The sequence below is a fragment of the Opisthocomus hoazin genome, chromosome 3 (genome assembly GCF_030867145.1).
Source record: "Opisthocomus hoazin isolate bOpiHoa1 chromosome 3, bOpiHoa1.hap1, whole genome shotgun sequence".
Lineage (NCBI taxonomy): Eukaryota > Metazoa > Chordata > Aves > Opisthocomiformes > Opisthocomidae > Opisthocomus > Opisthocomus hoazin.
This window is the reverse complement of record NC_134416.1, coordinates 108,474,503-108,494,777: the sequence shown is the minus strand read 5'-3', so window position 1 is coordinate 108,494,777 and position 20,275 is coordinate 108,474,503. Positions and strand designations below refer to the sequence as shown.

The following is a 20,275-nucleotide window of genomic DNA, read 5'->3' as shown; positions in this document are numbered from 1 at the left end:
TTTCATACATTACAGTGATGTATAAGTTTTGAATTGAATTTTTTAGAAAAAGAAATGTATGGGCAGATGGTGATATTTACTTAAGGGAAACTGAATTCATTATCTGTCTAGAACTGGGTGTTTCAAGCAGCTGTTTGAAAATGAGAACTCACTTTCCATGAAGGAGAACGTACGTTTGGGGAAAATGGAGCCCCTCTTCACAATGTAAGGCTCTCCCTCGTTTAGTCTGTGTTGGAGGGGTTTCTGGGGTGTGTGTGAATTCATTCATGGAAGAGCCTGATCAGTAATATCCAAGAACTAATTTGGTGAAATAATTTTGCAAATTCTTAAAAATGAAGAAGAAATAAAGAAGCAGTCCTTCTTAAAAGTTTCAAAACTAGATAAAAGTTGTAGCTGCTGTTTGTTGTTAAGGTATTCAACCAGAAAAAGGATTAAACCAAATATTTAGTAATCTTACGCTGCCCTGCCATATTTAATTTCTGACTACCCAGCTTGTCTTTATTTTGATTTATTGAGGTACAATTACTGCAGGAAGTAGACACGTAGAGAACATCCAGGCGTAGGCTGGAAGAAAGCAAGACAAATAGAAATACGCCTGTTATCTTTTACAAATCTGTTTTTTGGGGACTCTCTGTTCTAGAATATGTTTATTCTATTTGAATATATATTTTTGGAGCTTAAGAGTATGAAAAATAATTTGTTTGTTCTTTTTTTACACTTGTTTCTCTTATGTTTCTGTGGAAAGCTAGCCAGATGCTGTGATCCTAGTGTGAAGACAGAAAGCTGTTCCTTGAGAACTGCGGTCTGTTTATTGCTGATGTCCGTCCTTCCCCCGTTTCTTTAGGATGACTTTCATGGGAAGTTCTTTCACCCAGGAGCCCTGTGGCCCTGTGTTTCTTGGTTCGCAGGGAAATACAAACCCGTCTGTTGTTTGGAGCAGATGCCTTTTCCCATTTACTTAACTTCTAATGCTTCTGTTTTCCCATTCCATAATAAGCAGATTGTTATGCTTAATTATTTTACTGGAACTTATGCTAGTATTTGTGAAGCTCAGCTATAGATTTTCAAGTGATTTTGCATCTCGGAATGGGCTTATGCGTTTGGAGTGACTGAAGGGCTTGTGATCCTCAGAACTCGTTGGTTTTGGAATTCTCTGTGAACACTGGAGTAATGCAGCTGTGTCCGTGGGAAGCACAGAGCCTGTTTTTGAGCAGGGCGGGTGTGCAAAGATGGCCCTTTGACAGAAAACAAGTTGTGCAGTTCAGACACCTTTCGGAATCTCATCACTTCATTCACCTTGCGGATACCTGCGGAGCCTCCCCACCCCGTACAGCGGCGTAAGCCATGAAAACAGCCATTCTGGGAGCACGTGGAAAAGGGGTTTTGTGCTCACCCCAAAGTGCTATCATTGGTTCTGACTATGTGGAGCTTTTATTGTGAATCTGGTGCGATACTCGTATGTGAACGTAATATGCTGTTTGTATATAAATATATGCCTTGTGGTCTGGCCATCTGTTTATTCGCAGTGGTTCAGTGTTTTGGAAGGTTAAACTGGTTTTGTCTGGCATTAAGTAAGAATTAGCAATGATTGCATAGTGTGTGCCGCATGCACCTGGTTGATGTGGAAAGCCTTCCGTAGCTGCTGCTGGTGGGGGAGAGATGATACAACAATAAACGGGTGTTTGGGGTTTTGGTATAAGCAAGTCTCTGGCCGCCAAAGGGTGTTGTACATTTCTGAGTTTCTCTTAAGTAGTGATCAGTTGTTGCCTCCTATTTGAACCAGATGAAGAATACTGTTTCGAAGGCCTGATGTTTATTCAGCTGTGAAGAGTAGCAGTATCTGGAATGGCGTTCAGGCTAGGTCTAGAGTCATTAACACTGATACATCGATGCAGAAGACTGAGAACTGAATAACATATCCTAGCTGAAATTTGATCACAAGGATATTTTCCCTCTTCTGAAGTCAAAATAGTGGTTTATACCAGGAACTTTGTCATATTAATCAGACATGTGGATTTCACTTATCCCTGAGATACTAGCAATTCCTGCCGCAAGATTGCAGTTCCTAACCTAATTTCTGTTTGGTTTTTTTTTTTCTTTCTTGTAGATCATAAAAGAGTTTGCAATGGCAATGCTCTGGAAATTCATGAGAGTAGCTAAGTATTCTAAAACAGCTTTGTCACCAAAAGTAAGGGTAAGAGGAATTCCCACCCACTCGAGGCATTCTTCATCCAAGTCTGTACCTTCAGATTTTGCTGCCAACGCACCCTGCTCAAATACTGTGGAACTGCTTGGTAAAACGTATCCTCAGGATGACTACAGCAATGTCACAGAGAAGATTCTTTCCAAGGTGGGGAAGAACTTGCACAACCAAAAGCACCATCCTTTGTGGCTAATCAAGGAGCAGGTGAAGGAGCACTTTTACAAACAATATACAGGACGTCGTGGGACTCCGCTCTTTTCTGTCTATGACGGTCTTTCTCCAGTGGTTACAGTACAGCAGAATTTTGATAGTTTGCTTATCCCACAAAACCACGCCAGCAGAAGGAAAGAGGATAACTATTACTTGAACCGTGAACACATGCTAAGAGCACATACATCAGCTCATCAGTGGGACTTGATACACTCCGGCCTAGATGCCTTTCTGGCAGTGGGAGATGTCTACCGCCGTGATACGATCGATAACACCCACTACCCAGTCTTCCATCAGATGGAGGGGGTTCGGCTCTTCTCCTGTCATGAGGTAGGAGTTCTCTAGTTGGAGTGAAAGAGATTTTGGGTAAGTTGCATGGTCTTGTATTTGCTGTAAGCAAAGTGCATGCACGTACACGTCTTACAGCAGCACGTATTAAGCTGTACATTGATAAAGATCAAGTGATCGATCATGTAGTAATACTTCTAGTTTGGGAAAAGTACAGGTGGAAAATGTTGAATGTGAAAACCGCTATAAACTTCCCCAGAAAAATGGGGAGAAAAAGACAATATTCTTGAAAGCTAGCAAAGCCAAAAGATTATCTGAAAGGAAACAGCTTGTTCAGCTAACGGTCTGCACGATTCAGTTCTGGTTCTATCACAAGTCTCTCCCAGTGAGGTCACTTTACCAAAAACTTTGTCATACTAATACTTGAAGGACTCACGCGTGTGAGTTGTTGCAGCTACATCCAGAATGCAGTTTTTACACTGTCATCTTTTTTCTTTTAATAGCTCCAACCTTTTGTAAGTGAATGTCTTTTTTAATGAATTGTTCCATTCTTCATCTTATCCTAATGCTGCATTGAAGGGTTCATCTGTTCCAGCTGATAGTCATGGGTGTGTGATGCATGCACAGTAAACTCGTCAGAGTCCAGATCCATCCGTTAAAGAGCTCTAGGTAGATGTCTAAGATTAAGTTTATATATTTTGTTGGCACATCTTACATGTTCTGCAAATGCTTGGGTGTCATTAAGTGTTCTACTGTATCATTGATCAGTGGTAAATATAAGCCAGTTTGTTTTCCAAATAGTAATTGATTTGTATGATTTGTGTATGCTTGTAGCAATACTGCCAAATTCACATTTCTATAACTAAACCTAGCTTATTCTAATAATGCTGAGATGCAGACCATTTGTAACATGATTCCAGTGGGTGGCAGGAGCTTGGCAGGGAAGCGTGATGCGTTTGGATGCCTGAGGGAAAACCAGGGTAATCACAGAGCACTGCTTTGCTTGCTGGGAGAAAGGGTTCGTGCTGTCTGCGCTGGTGTTTCCCACCCCATGCTGTCACTGCTCCTTCCACTTGGAAAACATACCTGCTCTGCAGATGTCCTGTCAGCTACGTGGTGTCGCAGTCAGCTTGCAACGGCTTCTCTGGTAACCAGGAAATCTGCAGACTTATCCAGTCTTGTTTGTTTGCGGTTCTTTGCCCATAGGCCTGTTTATGAATACAATCAGGGTATAGGCAAGAGAAAAATGTACAGTACTACATTAAGAAAATGTCATTTCTTAATGTTTTATGTTCATGATAATTTTTATTTACTTGAGCAGGAGCTCAGACACTCAGATGGAAAGATTTTGTCTGCCACAAAATTCAAATGACACTCTTGCAGGATGGAATTTCTGCAAACTTAGGTGTGATTGGTCCAACTGTTGAAATTATCGCTAATGAATATGCCCCTTAATAATTTTGGGTCCTAATGACAGACTATTTCTTTCTTCTCTACAAATTTAATAAGGGGAGTAATAATAATATTTTAGTAACTGGGAAGAAAGTTACAGAAATGTTCACTGACATCTTCTGTCTAGAAAGACATGGTGTATAGCAATCTGAGTCATTACATTGTAGATTTCTTGTTTCTTTTTCTCTTCTTTCTTTTTCCCCAAGAAAATGATTGAGACGTTACTGGAGAATGTGAATAGCTGATGAGTTTGAAGTTAACTATGTGCTGGAAAATGTGTCTGTCTGAAGAATGAAAGTCCAGTTGACTTTCTATACTGATGAAGAAAAAATAGTGGTATATGGTGTACAATGTGTAAAGTTTTGTTTGTTGGGCAACAGGCATAAATGCTAAATGCAGGCATGATCTAAAGCATCCTTTTTTTGCTTCAGCTGCAGATTAAATACTGATAGATTCTTGCGATGTGTAAAACTTCTTACAGTCATCGTCACAAGAACCTTGTGGAAAAAATAGAATGTATAATGCTGAAATTTCACTGGGGACTGTTTCTGTGTTTTATGTTCTGGTTGCCTGTTCAAAATAAGGCAAATTTAAATAATTCCAGAAGGAACTGTCTGAGTGGAACAAAACCTAAATGGAGGTAATACTACATGAGAGAAATATTTCTGTATTCATTTATTTATACCCATGTTTAAGTTGTAACCCAGTAAGCAGAGATGCGTGAATGTCAGAGCCTGTTACCTTCATCTCAGGCTTTTCATTCATAACCAGACTACGATCTCTGGTGAGAGGAAATTTGCACAGTACTGAGGATAAAAAGCTTCGGGACGGAGGGAAACACTGTTAGCTCTTAGCTACACGCCCTTGGTACATTTCATCTTGTGCCAATATAATAATTGTCTATGAGGTAGCAGGTTTCCTGCTCTACTGTGTTCTTTTGGGTTATACATTGTCTTCTCAGTGAAGGCGGCCATAGAACCACGCAGGTGTCAGCAAACCCCAAAACCCAGAGTGGTTTCATAGGAGCTTCAATTTAGAGGATTTTGACATCTCATCTCAGTTTGGGAGCGGGAAATGAAAGCTCATCCTCAGCTGAAATTTTGGGCAGGAGAAGAAAGATGTCGAAGATGTAGAAAAGTGTCTCTCCTTTACAAATACTGAACTCTGTAGTCAAGGCTGGGTTAAAACACCTGCCTCGTGACTGAAACCTTGAGTATAATTCTTCGTCATATCAAGGTTAAAATCAATGCATTGGAAGTAAGACCTGGAAAAACAAATCATAGTTTGACAATTTTACTGTGAGACCCTTCTGAGCTGTTTGCTTCTTTGGCTATACTATTTTTCATGGTGGTTGGTTGATTATTTTTGTAAGAGAAGTAATCTGTGAGTCGAAGATGGGCAGGTAATTGATGTTTTTCTGCAGCTTTGTATGAGTGCAGATATTAAAGTACTAAAGAAATTCCCATCTTCTAGGCTAGCTCATTGCTAAAATCTGGAATAATGCTGAAATTTTCCATAAACTTTTAAAAAATGTCCTTGTACTGCTATCAAAGAACACCTGAAAATCTATTTAGACACGTTTTCAGTATATCTAAAAGTATTTTAGGTAATTATTACCTGAATGTAATATGTAGAAGAGTTAGAAACTAACAGAAATAGTTAAAACCAGTGCCAAAACAGCTTCCCAAATGTGCTTCAAGAATTCTGGACAGAAAATGAACTGTTCTTCTCAAATAGTACCTCCAAATCGTATTTCTTTTGTATTCTTTTCCTCCACCATACCTATTTTCCTTCTAAAGGGTGCATAGATTTTTTTTTTTTCCACTTCCATCTCAACTAAATTGCACTGGCTGCATTTTAGCCAGCAGAGGGAGCCAATATAAACCCGATGGCGATCACAGACCATTTTCTAGTTGACATCGAATAATATTTACACAATGGAAGGAGACTTCATAAGGTATTTTATAGCCTGTACTGAATTATACGTAAATTTTAAGGGGAACAGATGTGAAAACATAAGAATCCCTCCTCTAATTTAGTAACCTTGTTCCAATGGAGGCCAATACCAGATTGTTCAGAGGAAGAAAAGGTGCTCTCATTGGGCTCGTTTGTGCTGACATCTGAAAACTATAAATAGGGAGACTGCAAAGAAGTAGTAGGGATACATCTTTATTCTCCAGTGAAATGTTTTTGGTGGAAATGGCAACTTTTGTGTTAGGATACAATGGAAAACTGTAAATATTCCAGTTAAAAATAAGGACAACTACTCCAAAGCAGTATAGATAATTGTAAAAAAACCCCTGATATTGTAACTTCATAGTGTTTATATTCTGAAATGCAAAGACTTTTGTGCTAGGTAATAAAAGTGTAGGTTTTATTTTATTCGTAGAAATACATACTCCTTTCCTCATCTTGTCATACTCGTGTACCCGGGCCATATTCCTTGTGTATTGTTAAAAAAAGAAAGAAGTTGCTTTTATCCTTTTGCTTATGCTATGGGGTAGATGTGCGCACCTTGTTGACTTACATATTTTTAACTTTTTTTCTTTTTAATATCAACACCTACCATCCTATGTTTTCACTTGCAAGTCTAGTGTCATTAGGTTTGACTTCTCAAAAATGCCGTATGTTACTGCAGATTTGGACATTGTGCTTCTGGATGCAACCATCCAGTCTATTCCTCATCCACCAAACAGCCCTCCCATCAGATCCAAATCTCTTCAATTTAGAGTGAAGGATGTTGTGGGGAATTGTGTCAGAGGCCTTACAGAAGTCCAGATAGAAGACATCCATAGCTCCTGTCTTGTCCACTGGTGTAGTCACTCCATCATAGACGGCCACAAGGTTGGTCAGGCAGGACTTGCCCTTGGTGAAGTCACAGTTGCTGTCTCAAATCACTTCCCTGTCCTCCATGTGCTTTAGCATAGCTTCTAGGAGGATCTGCTCCATGGTCTTCCCAGGCATAGAGGTGAGGCTGACAAAGTCAGTAGTTCCCGGGGTCTTCCTTTCTACCCTTTTTATATAAAAAGAGTGCAATGTTTCCCAATTTTCTGATCACCAGGGACTTCACCTGACTGCCATGACTTTTCAAATTTTATGGAGAGTGGCTTGGCAACTACATCAGGCAGTTCCCTCAGGACCCTGGGATGCATCTCATCAGGCGCCATAGACTTACGTCTGTTCAAGTTCCTCAGGTGGTCACAGACCTGATCTTCTCTTACAGTGGGAGGGGCTCTGCTCCCCCAGTCCCTGTCTTGCTGTCCATCCACTTGAGAGGTGTGGGAAGAGACATTGCCAGTGAAGACCACGGCAAAAAAGTTGTTGGGCACCTCAGCCTTCTCCTCATGTCTTGTTACCAGTTTGCCAGTCTTGCTCATTGTGGGGGTGTGCTTTCTTTGACCTTCCTGGCTGACATACCTGTAGAAACCCTTCTATTATTCTTAATGTCCCTTGCCAAGTTCAGCTCCAGCTGTGCCTTGGCCATCCTGACACTATCCCTACACAACTGGGCAGCATCCCTAGACTCTTCTCAGGATACCTGTCCCTGCTGCTTTTTTTTTTCTGATTTTTTTACATAGAATGGACATCTATCACATATCTCCCTACGTGGATCCATGCTTGTGCTATCTGTCAATGACACTGCGTGCCAGCAGTTGCTGCACCCGCATCTTAAGCACGTCTGGGGGTGAGGAGTGGTGCAGGCTGCGTGCATCTGGTGAGACACCCAGCTCAATAAGCTGTGCGCATCACATCAGGCTTCAGGTGCTGCTGCCTCTGGGGTGGTGGTTGAGATGTTGGCCGTGAGCACTGCATCAGTCCCGAGGAGCCTGAGAGATGGCCCTCCTTCTCTCCAGGAGCAGGGAGGAGCGTGCAGAAGCCCAGGCACCTGAGCTAGATCCACCACGTTAAGTGAAAGAAGAGCAGCTTGTTTGCTAGAACACTCTAAAGAGAACTTATTCGTGAAGCTGCGGCTTGGCTGAGTGATAGGAATAGGGGGCTTGACTAGCTCAGGTGGAACTGACCTCGCTCTTGCAGGTGCCTGCCCATGTTGTGAATGTTGTATTATTCAGTGTTTTCCAAGTTGTGGTGTATAAATCATGCCATAATAAATAGAGCTTCACTGCTCTGAGGACCCACACTGTATTGTTTGTTAGTTGAAAATTTGACAGCGAAGGACATCAGAAGGTGTGTGAGATTTTCATATTTGTCCATGATCTAGAAAGTTTGAAAGCTGCTAGTGCATCTTTTATTGCAAAGACTTTATATAAAATATCTTTTCAAGCTTTGTCTTATTTTGTCTTGTCCAGCAAAAAAAAAAAAAAAAAAAATCCAACAAAGCCTTTCAGAATAAAGCAGTTAAATCTATTCAATGTGATATTTAAATTGTGCAGGGGAAAAAAAAAAGAGTAAAATGTCTACAAGTTTATTTGGGAAATCTAGGGTGCTTAAAAATAAAGGAATTTCTCTTGCCACAGGAACAGAAGTCTGAGTCCTATCATATATGTCTCGTTATAACTGATATCTGTAGCAGTGCTGCTTTTTCCTTGCTGTTCAAAAACATCTGTATGGTTTTCCCTTAAACTTGGTGAGGATTTAGTGGGTTTTTTTCAGAAACATGTCAGTTAGGTTAAAAAAAAAACAAAAAAAGACATAGACAGAAATAACCTTTCTTGCTGTAATTGGAGGTCTGAAAGCTGAAGGTCACCAGAAATTAAGGTGACCACTCTGCAAGCCTCATTGCTTTAAGTGATTTTTGCTATTTCTCCCAAAACAAGAGCTTATCGGTACGCAGGGAAGAGCATTCTGTCATGCGTGGTGGGCTGTGTGTCTCTGGCACCTGGAACTGCCTGGACGGGGTGCAGGTTTGCAGGTTCCATCGTTGGGGAGGCTGATTGGGGTGGACATCAGGTATTCTTTGTGAAGAGCCGTCTTCAAGTGGCATCAGCTTCTTCATTCCTGGTCCGTCGGTGCAGTGTTACAGCACATGTAAAATGGTGGGGAAGCGGCTTGCTGTTTGTAAGTGGATTCGGAGTGCAGCTGTTTGTTTATTTATAGGGATATTTATCAGGGCCAGTGAGTCAAAATGTGTTCGGCGTGGCGAGGCTGGGTGTTGCCACATGCAGCTCCTCGTGCAGAGCTAGTCTGAAGTGCCGTTTGTCTGGGAGTGAGAGTACATGAGCGTTATGTGTTCATTAGCTGAATGGCTGGGGTAGGCATGACTGGCAGGGGGAATACACAGCTGCATTGTGGAAAGACAGCACGTCCTTACGGATCTTCCTGATCTGAAACCTACTACGAATGCCATCCTGTAAAGAGGTACTTAATCTTGGACTGGAATCCTAAACGTATGGATAATGAAGTGATGCGAGATTTCAAAAAGTCTGTCAAGTGGCTGAAGAAATGTTGGGGTCTTTATTGAAATCACACATGTGAGTTCTGCCCTCTGTGCCAGGCTGAGAAATACCCTTAAGTGCTTTTAAAGGAGCATAGCTCCGTTTGTCCAGTTAAAACCCAATGCCTTCTGGCCATTGCCAAATTTCACTTATTATTATGAGCTAAATTGTGACTAAATTTCATGCCACATGGTAAGATCAATTCCCATCTTCCTTCTCCTTCGTAATGCAGCATCAGTCAGATGTGCTGATAAATCCTGGTAATGATTAACTTTTTACTTCTGCATGACAACACAATACTCAATGTTTTGCACACCTTCACTTAAAGAAAAAACTTCTTGACCTTCTGCTAGACAGACACATAGGTGCTTGATTTATGTATACAGCAAGTGTCTTTGCTGGTAGCAGTAATGACTGATCATATTCAATACAATAAAATACTGCATTTTATTTTAGTCTGCACTGAAGGAATAAACATACATGAAATTGTGGCATCTTGGATGTGTTAGTTTTATGCAAGATAGATTTTTTTTTTTTTTCTTCATTTGCTCAGATATGTGCTTGAAGAATAGACCTCAGAAAGGAGTGACTGTAGGTGATTCTTCATTTTATTCACGTTTTGACTTTCCTGGCTTGACGTATGTAGAAATATTGAAGTGTTTCTAATCCAAGATATGTACTTAGCGCAGTTCAGTCATTGTGACAGTGAAATTGGTGTATCAGTTTAAAGCTGCTTATACTGACATAGCGACGTCTGAGTGGCAGGAAGGGAATAAACACGAGTACAGCTGTAAGGCATCGTTCTTCTCAGGATAGCCCTGTCCACGGCGGTGCTGGAGCTGGTGGAGTCTGTGCGGAGAACACCGGGTGCCTCTCGGTACCCGGCTGTGCGGGAGGCTGTTACTCGCGGTGCCTGTCTCTCGGGGACTCCCCTGAGGCTGCACCGCCCGGGCAAACTGGCGTCGACTCACGCTGTTGCCAAAAGTGGCCCAGGCCCATCCCGCGTGCCAGCGTGTCTCCTGGTGCTGCCAGGACGCTGGTAATTGGTTACCAAGCCGAACTCGACCCTTTTCGTGTCGCTTGGTTTCTTCCCTTCTCTGGAGCCGCTTCTCACCCAGCTCCACCTCCCAGCCTGGCTCCGTGCCCCGTCGCGCAGACACTTGTCCTGGCACGGAGGAGGAGATGGTGCGTATGGCTGGTCCGGCAGCCTGAAGAGGCCGGCAGGTTAGAGGGCTGGGGTACGACCAAATGTATTTACTCTAAGGGCTCTTGAGTGTATTTTATTGCCACATCTGATGCAATTACTGTCTGAAGCAAAATTCTGTTTTACTAGACTGTAATATCAACATTTCAGGAATAATACAGCGGTAAGGAAAAGTACTTCTGTGGACTTACTCATACAGATGCTGGATTTTAAAGGTAGTATCTGGTCACTCTGTTCCTTGCAGTGGTCTGAGGAACCAGTTTTAAGCTGCGGGACGTGAGGGGAGAAGTGAAGAGAGAAAGGAAGAAGAGAGTTTCACGTCCTAAAATACTGCTGAGGGGGGAACATAACAAATACATCTTCTGATCTATAAATACAGTGTAGTCTAGTGCAAAGGGGGAAAATCTCTGTGGCCTGAAGCGTGTTTCTGGCTTACTGAGGGGTAATCTCTTCAGTCAACAGACAGAAAAAATAGCTCCCTGCAGAGGGTAGCCCGGAGCAGAACCTTCTTTAGCCAGTCCAGGTTCCTGTGTGAGGGAGCCCGTGTCTGTCCCTTGACCACCCAGCCAGCCCAAGACCAGTCACCTCCCTAGGCTAAGGCTGGCCCCTGTCAGTGACCCCTGGCTTTCACAACCACGTGTCGGATGGCTGGTCTGCCCTGCTGACAGTAAAGCAGCTATGGGGTGGCTGTCATCTGCTGCTTCCAGTGCAGAAATGATGCTGGCAGGAAGAGGGGGGGGTTATCTTTCAGGTGAGTGCTTGAATAAAGAATCTGTAATTTAAAAGTATAACACCTAGTTTTGTCAAGCTGCTGCCTTTTTATTAGGAAAGGCATTTTTGTTGGACTGATGGGTAATCGTTTTATTTGGTATTTCCCTTTTTCCATTTTGTACTTTTCTGCAGCGCACTAAGGAGATTAACTTGAGAGGAGTTTTCTCAATCTGCCAGCCAAATCTCCTTCTGACTAGCAATATACAGTTAAATGCTACTGATGGGATTTTGTTTTTTTATTCCCTCAATCCATTTTGCTGCTAGTTTGCATGATATCTAAACTCAGACTCCTTCTGCATGCATTGTGTCTGTATGAAACGTGCTAGAAGCTCGTCTTAATTAATTGAGCCCAGCATTTGTAGGCTACCAGAGGTTCACTTGAACTTTTTTTACAGCATTTAGTGCACCAAAGGTGTCAAACTGCAATTAAAACAACTTCTGTTGGCATCTGTGAATTGTTAAGGTTACACACTGTTCGTGGCATCTCCTGAGTAAGAGCCAGTTATGCTGGAGGCTTAATATGAGGAAAATCTCAATGCGTGGTTTTTCCCTCTGTGTGTGCTTGGCTGACTGTGGGGAGGTGGAGGAGGAGGGATAGGAAAGGGCACTTGAAACGCTTGCACAATTGGCTCTCCCTGCCCTCCAGGTTTACCAGAGTTGGGTTTTGTGCAGCTGTAACGATTTCCAACAAAAATTCTCTTCGGAGTGTAAAACTGCCTGCTTGTCCCCCCAGGACAGAGCCTCCCACGACGTGTCTTGGCGGGAGTGTTGGACTGGCCTCCTGAGAGGACGCGGCCTTGCTGCTGTGTGTCTGTCCGGGCTGGCCTGGCCAGCAACGCGGGGGGATGTGCAGGGAGCCGAACTCCTCGCCTTGCAGCAGTCTGGTGGAGAGGGGCCCCGCCAGGAAGAGCGGGTCTGTCGCATCCCAGGTGCAGCCTGCCCCTGTGCCTTGTGATTGATCTGGAAACTCCAGACCAAGGCCATGAATCCGTAAATGCCCCATAAACAAAACTCCTGTACACAGAAAGGGGCTGTGTGGGGGAAAATGCAGGAAAACGCCAGTCCTTAAATGAATGAACCCTACCCAAGATGAATCAAATATGAGCAGCTTAAGGTCTCGTTTAACTGCTGGGGGGGGAGGGGGGGATTCGTGTGTTTTGTTATTTTTTTTTTTTTTTTTTTTAATTCATTTGATTACAGCTTTTAAAAAGTGTTGGGTTTTTGGTATTTCTTTTACATTATTCAATTACTAAAAAAAAGTAACTGCTGTGATAAATACCGTTGTGCATTGTCGTTTTTGGGATATGTTACATTTACTATACAGTGTACTTTGTTCTGCATGGCAACTTTCAAAGTAACAGCATCAGAAAAAAAGATATTTCCTTTATAAATTAATATTTTCCTGTAGCTGATCATATTATTTGAAGATACGGTGCAGAAATAAAATAAATCTTATTGTTTGGATATTTCTGTTCTTGTGATGATTTATCTCTGTGTGTAGTGAACTGAATTTATATAAAATAAATCTTTAACATTTTGTTTTTCGTGGTGCAGACTTAGCAGGTAAGATTCCCACTGAAATCAATAAAAGTTCATTCTCTTGTTTTTTATTTAGAAAGTCGTTGATGCAGAACACTGGTTGTTTGTGATTTTTATTCTAGCTGTTCTCCGGCATTAAAGATGGTGACGGCTTACAGTTGTTTGAGCAAGGCCATCGCACTGCAGACAAGCAGGAGTGTCACACCATGGAGGCGGTGAGGCTGGTGGAGTTCAACCTGAAGCAAGTGCTCACAAAGCTCATGACTCACATCTTCGGTGAAGGTAGGTCCTTGTGCCTTTTTTCCTGGACTGCTGATGGCTGTAGGCATCCAGGCTTTTGAGAAACATTTTGCTGCATAATAAAAACAGGAGGCTTAGGGGTGATGTTGACAGCTGGTGTACTGAAATACAGCCGTGTGGATTTTTTTCTAATGAGATCTGCTGTTATTTTAGGAGTCTTCATTCATTCTTTACTATTACTTTTTTCTCTGAAGTTTGGTCAGAGTTCCATCCCCGTGTCTTTTAATGTCAGAGTAACTGGCTATTGATTGACCTTTCTGCTGTAACATGTGTTTGTATGTTCTTTAATGCTGTTATATCCAGACCTTATAAAATTATTGAGCACAGCCCCAGAGGCCACGCACACCTTGCTCTCTTGGTTTTTCTAAATACTGATGCACGCAACGCTGTGGTGAATCACCAGGTTTTTGTGAAGAGGTCTTGGAACGCAGCGCGTCAGGGTGACGTGGTGGGCATGAATGCAGGCTGTGACACGTGCCAGATCCCAGCGCAGGCACTTGCCTGGCGGAAGCCACGTGTTGAGTAAACACAGCGTACCTGTCAGCGTGGGTCCTGCGAGGAGAGGCAGCTCCGGCGCAGGGCTGTGTGGGAGCCCCTCTGCTCCGTCCTCGTGGGCCTCCCGCGTCCCCGGGGGGACGGAGCGTGGCTGCGGCTTCGTGCCGGGGGACGCGTCGGAGCTTGGTGCTGCTGGGGAGGGTGCGGGGCCACGGCCACGTCTCGGCAGCGTGGAGGCTGACGGCAGAAGGGAAGGGCAGAAGTGAGTGCGTGTGCTGCTTTGCTGCGTGCGCATGCAAAGTGCCGTGAGCATCTCCCTGGTGCAGGTAAATTAAACCTTGCGGCTGAGGGGAGATGGTGTTTGCTAAGTTCGCACCAAGCTGAAAAATAATTGTTTTTTAGTACTTAAAGTGGAATGAGGAAGGGTGATGAATGTCTGTGTATACAAATGGAATACCCTCTCCTTGGAAATACTTGCTTTCCGTTTCAGGAGCTGAATTTATGAATGACCTGAGTCAAAATCGCTACGTTAATGCTATTTCCTGGCAAGGTGGCTGCTCTTCTGAACTGATTCATTTTTCTGTTGAGGAAATACTGGATAGTATTGTAATGCATGGGGTATCCTGGCTGCTTTCAAAGCTCTTTTAAGCTGTCTGCTGCGTTTAGAGCAGTAGTTCCAAGAGTGGATTGATAATGGTAGCAAGTGCTATGTGTGACTGCTTCAACATCTTGATGAAATTCACAGCAAGCAAAACTTATGCCAGTTTTTGTTCTATTCCACCTGGACAAAATTTTTTTAAGTTCCTGAGTTCAGATTTTCTTGTGGTTGTATTTTACTTAACAGTGGCCTTTTGAAGCATGCAAATTTAGAATCAAAGTGAGTAATAGTAAGAACAATATTTTTAGATCAACCTCAGATGCTGAGGATGTTGTTTAAAGTGAGCAATTTCTAGGAGTTATTAGTGATAGCTGAGACTGCAGTGGCATTCTTCTCTGACTGTTGACAGATGCTGCACTTTAAGCTTCAGTAGGTTGGCTATTACGAGTTCTTCTACAGTCCACACAGTAGCTAGAAAGACATTAAAAAATATATTCTTAAATGATTGTAAACCTGCAGACTAAAAGTTGGTGCCACCTTCTTACTTGGAGGGGTTTTCTATTTCTATGCTCATAATATTTTTCCTGAAATACAAAGACAAGATATAGTTAGTGATTTACTGCATTTATTGCTCTTGGAAATATTCTATATTTTCCCTTCATGTGGATATTCCATAAGGCCCCATGTTCTGTTAAAAGCAAAAATTTCATACCTTTTGTACTTAATATCAGCTGTACTCTTTACAGCCTGTGCTGTCAGCAGAATATAGCAGTGAAGTTGCACAGCTTTGCTAGCAGGGAAGCGTGATCATAGCTGCAGTCAGCTACCAAAATGTTGCATTGTTGCACAGGCAACTGTAATTCGTAGACAGATTCTTTGGATGGCTGGTGAAGTCTACCATGAATGCACAGACATGCAATTTAGTTTTGTATTAACTAGCTGTGCTTCTGCAGTGCTTCTCTGTGAGTTTCCCAGCTTAGGGTGATGACAGATTGGGGATCTCTGCAGGAAGGTCAGATCACTAACCTTTCTTGTTTCTGTTTGTTTGTTTGTTTTTTGTTTTTTTTGTTACATTTCAGATATGTATTGCACTAGATTAGCTTCTGTATTATTTAATGAGCCACTTTTGCTTTACCTGACTGATCCCACACTATCTAGATACTTTAGGGTTGACTGCACATGTCAGTAAACAATATAACAAAAGTTGCTTAAAGATCACTAGGTTGCCTTGAGGAAGGTCAAAGACTTCATAAAAATCTGCACTTACATTTATTCCTAAGTTTGTCTTGTTATTTCTTCCTGGCTTTGCCAACAGAGAAAGGAACGATGGATATTAGCGGGCAGGATAGATGTAGAGCATGGGATCAGTTGTCTTAAATACTAGACAATGTAAGGTAGTTCTTTTTATTACATTTTCTGGTGGTATGCCGTGTCTGATTTTGCATTCTACAAGTGATGGTCTTTCAGTTTCTTTCATGAGATTTTGCTGTCAGGAAGCTATTTCAAATATTACACCTAGAGATCACCTTTCTCAGCTTTGCTCTGTTACCTCCAGATATGGTGCACACCTAAAATCCGCTAATTTAACTTACACCTCCATCTCCACGTGCAGATCTGTCAGTGTAGGAAGTCTGTCCTGTCTTGTTTCAGTTACCTTGTAACGAGGGTAGCTGTCCTAGATTTCCGCACAGAGGTAGTCAGTCAGTCTTTCCCAACTCCAGTTCTGTCTCAAACCCTTCTGTAGTTTGCCAAAAGCCTTTGTGGACCCTGAGGGATTCAGAAGTAATCTTACTATAGCAAATATAAAAGATTGACTGTGTGCTGGTCCTGGGATTTGTTGCTTCGCATTAAATGGCCCAAAATTCACTGCTGTCCCATATTTACCTACCCAGTTTCTAGGCACTGGTAAGAGAAGCTGGGAGGGTAAGCAGTGCTGAGCTTTGACTGATGGCTCTGCTGCTGGTTCTGACTGAACAGCCACTGGATGTCTTTGAAATCCAACATGTTGTTCTGCTCTTTCTTCTTCTTAATTCTGTTGTACTGATACCTCCTTTGGGTGTATGGAGATCTATGAGTGTAAGGAGTTTAAAGAAAAAGAAATCATTTACTGAGAGCATAATGGTCTGGCTAATAATAATGTGAGCTAACATAGCTTTATGGGCAGCCAGCTCCTGTCTGCTGCAAGTATGATGAATTAGCTGAAGCAGTGAGGTGCAGAGTACTTAAAAATCAACACACTCCTCAAGTGGCCACGGCTTGATACCTTCTGTGCTCCCCAGCACCCGCCCTGCGCCCCTCTCCTTTTTCTCCCATAGATCCCTTCTCTAAAAATAATCCTCAGCAACAAAGAGAATTGCTGGTCACTGAAGACCATCTGGGTCTCTGGCTTTGTTGCTTCTGTGCTGTAGCTTAGCAATAGGCTGCTTTAATGTGTTGAATATTTTCTGTCTTTTCTTTCTTTTTTAGTGCCTTTGGTCAAGCCTTTTTCATCATGAGACTCAATTAGGCTAGCACTGACAGAGACTTGTGTAGCTGAATGGCTGACAGCACCACTGCTTTGCAGGGCAGGCTATGGCCGATTCCTTGCCTGGGCTCCGTACTCAGGAACAGCAATAACTGTTCACTTGTTCCTTACTTGTTCCCGATGTGACATGGAAGTTACTGTACTTTGTGTGAGAAGGTTTTGGTAGCAGGGGGGCTTCTGTGAGAAGCTGCCAGAAGCTTCCCCAATGTCCGACAGAGCCAACGCCAGCCGGCTCCAGGATGGGCCTGACGCTGGACAAGGCCGAGCCCATCAGCGACGGCGGTAGCGCCTCTGGGGTAGCGTATTTAGGAAGGGAGAAAAGTCACTGCGTAACAGCAGCTGCGGCCAGAGAGAGGAGTGAGAGTATGTGAGAGAGAGAGCTCTGCAGGCACCAAGGCCAGTGCAGAAGGAGGGGGAAGAGGGGCTCCAGGCGCCGGAGCAGAGGTTCCCCTGCAGCCTATGGAGAAGACTATGGTGAGTCAGGCTGTGTCCCTGCAGTCCATGGAGGCCCATGGTGGAGCAGATACCCACCTCCAGCCCAGGGAAGACCCCACGCTGGAGCAGGTGGATGTGCCCAAAGGAGGCTGTGACCCCATGGAGAGCCTGTGATGGAGCAGGCTCCTGGCAGGGCTTGTGGCCCTGTGGAGAGGAGCCCAAGCTCGAGCAAGCTTGCTGGCAGGGCTTGTGACTCCGTGGGGGACCCACGCTGGAGCAGTCTGTTCTTGAAGGACTGCACCCGTGGAAGGGACCCACACTGGAGCAATTAATGGAGAACTGCAGCCTGTGTGAGTGACTCACGCTGGAGCAGTCCATGGAGGACTGCCTCCAGGGGAGGGACCCCACGCTGGAGCGGGGGCAGAGGGTGAGGAGTCCTCCCCCTGAGGAGGAAGGAGCGGCACAGACAACGTGTGATGAACTGACCGCAACCTCCATTCCCCATCCCCCTGCGCCGCTTGGGGGGAGGAGGGAGAGAAATGGGAGTGAAGTTGAGCCTGGGAAGAAGAGAGGGGTGCGGAAAAGGTGTTTATGAGATTAGATTTTATTTCTCATTATCCTGGTCTGATTTGATCGGTAATAAATTAAGCTGATCTCCCCAAGCGGAGTCTGTTTTGCCCGTGGCGGTGATTGCTGAGCGATCTCTCCCTGCCCTTATCCTGACCCACCAGCCCTTGGTTCTGTTTCCCCTCCCTGTCCAGCTGAGGAGGGGAGCGGCTGCGGGGGGCCCCGGCGCCCAGCCAGGCCACCCGGCCATGGTGGTCACCGAGGGCCGCGGGGAACGGGCGGGTGTCCGCTGCCGGCACAGACGGTCCCTCTGGGCCAGGGACAGCCCCGGGCCTGTGCCGAGGCAGCTGCCCTCCCTTGGGCTCAGCGCTGTGCTCTTTCCAGACAGATGTGCGTCTCTCGGCCTCCGGAAATTTTTAGAGGAGAGAATTTTTTGGCAGCATTCCGTAGGCCGTGCGTGAAGAACTAGGCCTAATCAGGTTAATTGCGTAGTACTGCAGAAAGCCCCGTCTCCGTAATCCTTTGAAGTCTTTAGTGGCCTCGTTTGCTGAGTGTGAGCGATGCCGCTTATTCCTTGGGAATGTATTGAGCACCGAGACCGGACTTTGTACGTGAGCAACGAATGTACCCGCTCATTCTGTGCCAGTCTACAGAAATGCGGTTTGCAGGTTGCACCTGGCCGAAGGCCGAGCACCGCTGCTCTGCAGCGAAGTCTTCCAGAGTCGAAGGATCACCGGAATGTAAACCGCAGAGGTGCGCCCAGTCGCGCCGGCTGCTGCGCGGGTGACATCGGTGTGGTGCGTGGGATGGAGCGCTCGCCCGGAGAACAGAGTGAAGGCGGGCGTTGGGTATTCGCTGGGAGTTTGTTTTGTTTTATTCAGGTTTTTGTTTGCTTGCTTATTTAAAATAAAGGCCTCGAGTATTAATATGCGTTAAAATTAAAAATTAAAAAAAGAGCTTTAAATTTGTTTTATGCCTTTTAAAACTTATTTTAATTAAGAACAAAAAGCAGAGAAATCCTTTTTTCCCAGAGCTTTATTTTGAAGTAATCAGAGTATTAGAAAGAAACCATTATACAAATGTTGTTACTGAACACGAAACTACTTGAATATTGAATGTAATTCTTGCTGCAGTTGCAAATTTTGCAAGTTAAATGAAGATATTTTATATGTGCTTGGCTTTACAGTGAGTGCAGAATTGTACAGCCCTAGGATTAAAAATGCATCTGTACCAAGATCAGGAAATTAAAAAAATGTTGTCCACGCACCATGCTGTTGTAGGCACATGACTTTTTTCATCTATGTAAATTTATTATTCTTGTGCAGACAAAAAAGCAGTAAAATGATTGCTGCAAGTCACAGGACAGTTGTGAATGGTATAATTGCTACCACTCTACTTTTCACAATTCTGTGTGTAGAATTGTAAAAATGCTTTTTTTATCATTTATGTGACATCCTGAGATAGATATTTAAGAGAGAAAAGAAGATCTAGAAGTAGCAATACATTTGCTTTGTAACTACCTCTGCATTTGACAGTTCCCAGCATCTAGAAATGCTCCCCGCAACCATTCGCTGTTCGATGTTTTGGCTGTGTATGTACACTTTTGTTTCAGTTGCTGTAGCTACATTTAATGTTTCAGAAGTAATCAAAGAAAATCTAATCCTGGAGGCTACAGAAGATGTTTTAATTTGAAAAACTTTCAGTAAAATCGTGCAATTTCATGTTTGAAGTTTCTTCTACGAAACAAACTCCCAAAAGCTTGAAAACCAAACACCAGGGGTGTTAACAGTTACCATCACCCAAACAACTGTTACTGTGCCCCATATTTTCAAAACTGGGCCTGCCTGGTTGTTAATGATCCTAACGCTGATTAGCACTTGGCTCAACTGAAGGGAAGGATGGGCTTTGGGGTTAAGGCATTAAATCATGGAATTTGCAGTTCAATTGTCTCTTGAGTTTTACGGTTCATGTTTCTGAGACTTTTTTTTCCTGACACCTAATGGCTAGAAACAATTCTTCAGCGAAACAAAGCCTGTGTAAATCACTACAAGAGCTGAAACTCATCAGAAGTAATGAGAGCCTTGCCAACACCCCTGCTTCTGGCAGTGCTGTAGACCTTGCCCTCTTCTGGCTCCACTGCTCAGCGATGCCGGGGACTTGCCCTGCGCAGTGGCGCTGGCGGAGGTGCTGAGCTGGGGAGAGGGCGTTACCCAGTGGCACCTTGCTCTTACGTTTCACATCCAAAGTTAAACTCTCGTCTTCTGGGTCCGGAGTACTCCGTGTGGCGGGGGTACAT

The 20,275-nt window shown here is 43.8% G+C and overlaps 1 protein-coding gene across 5 annotated transcripts in view; it reads left to right on the top strand.

Annotated features, from left to right (window-relative positions):
- Nucleotides 1-20,275, top strand: part of FARS2 (phenylalanyl-tRNA synthetase 2, mitochondrial) — a 236,682-nt gene that overhangs the window by 50,152 nt on the left and 166,255 nt on the right. For 4 of the 5 annotated variants that reach the window (XM_075417198.1, XM_075417197.1, XM_075417199.1 and 1 more), the window contains 2 exons: nucleotides 2,108-2,743; nucleotides 13,183-13,342. In XM_075417198.1, the coding sequence (XP_075273313.1) occupies nucleotides 2,108-2,743; nucleotides 13,183-13,342 (796 nt within the window). The remainder of the gene's footprint in view (nucleotides 1-2,107; nucleotides 2,744-13,182; nucleotides 13,343-20,275) is intronic. The other variant, XM_075417200.1, reaches the window with a different exon arrangement.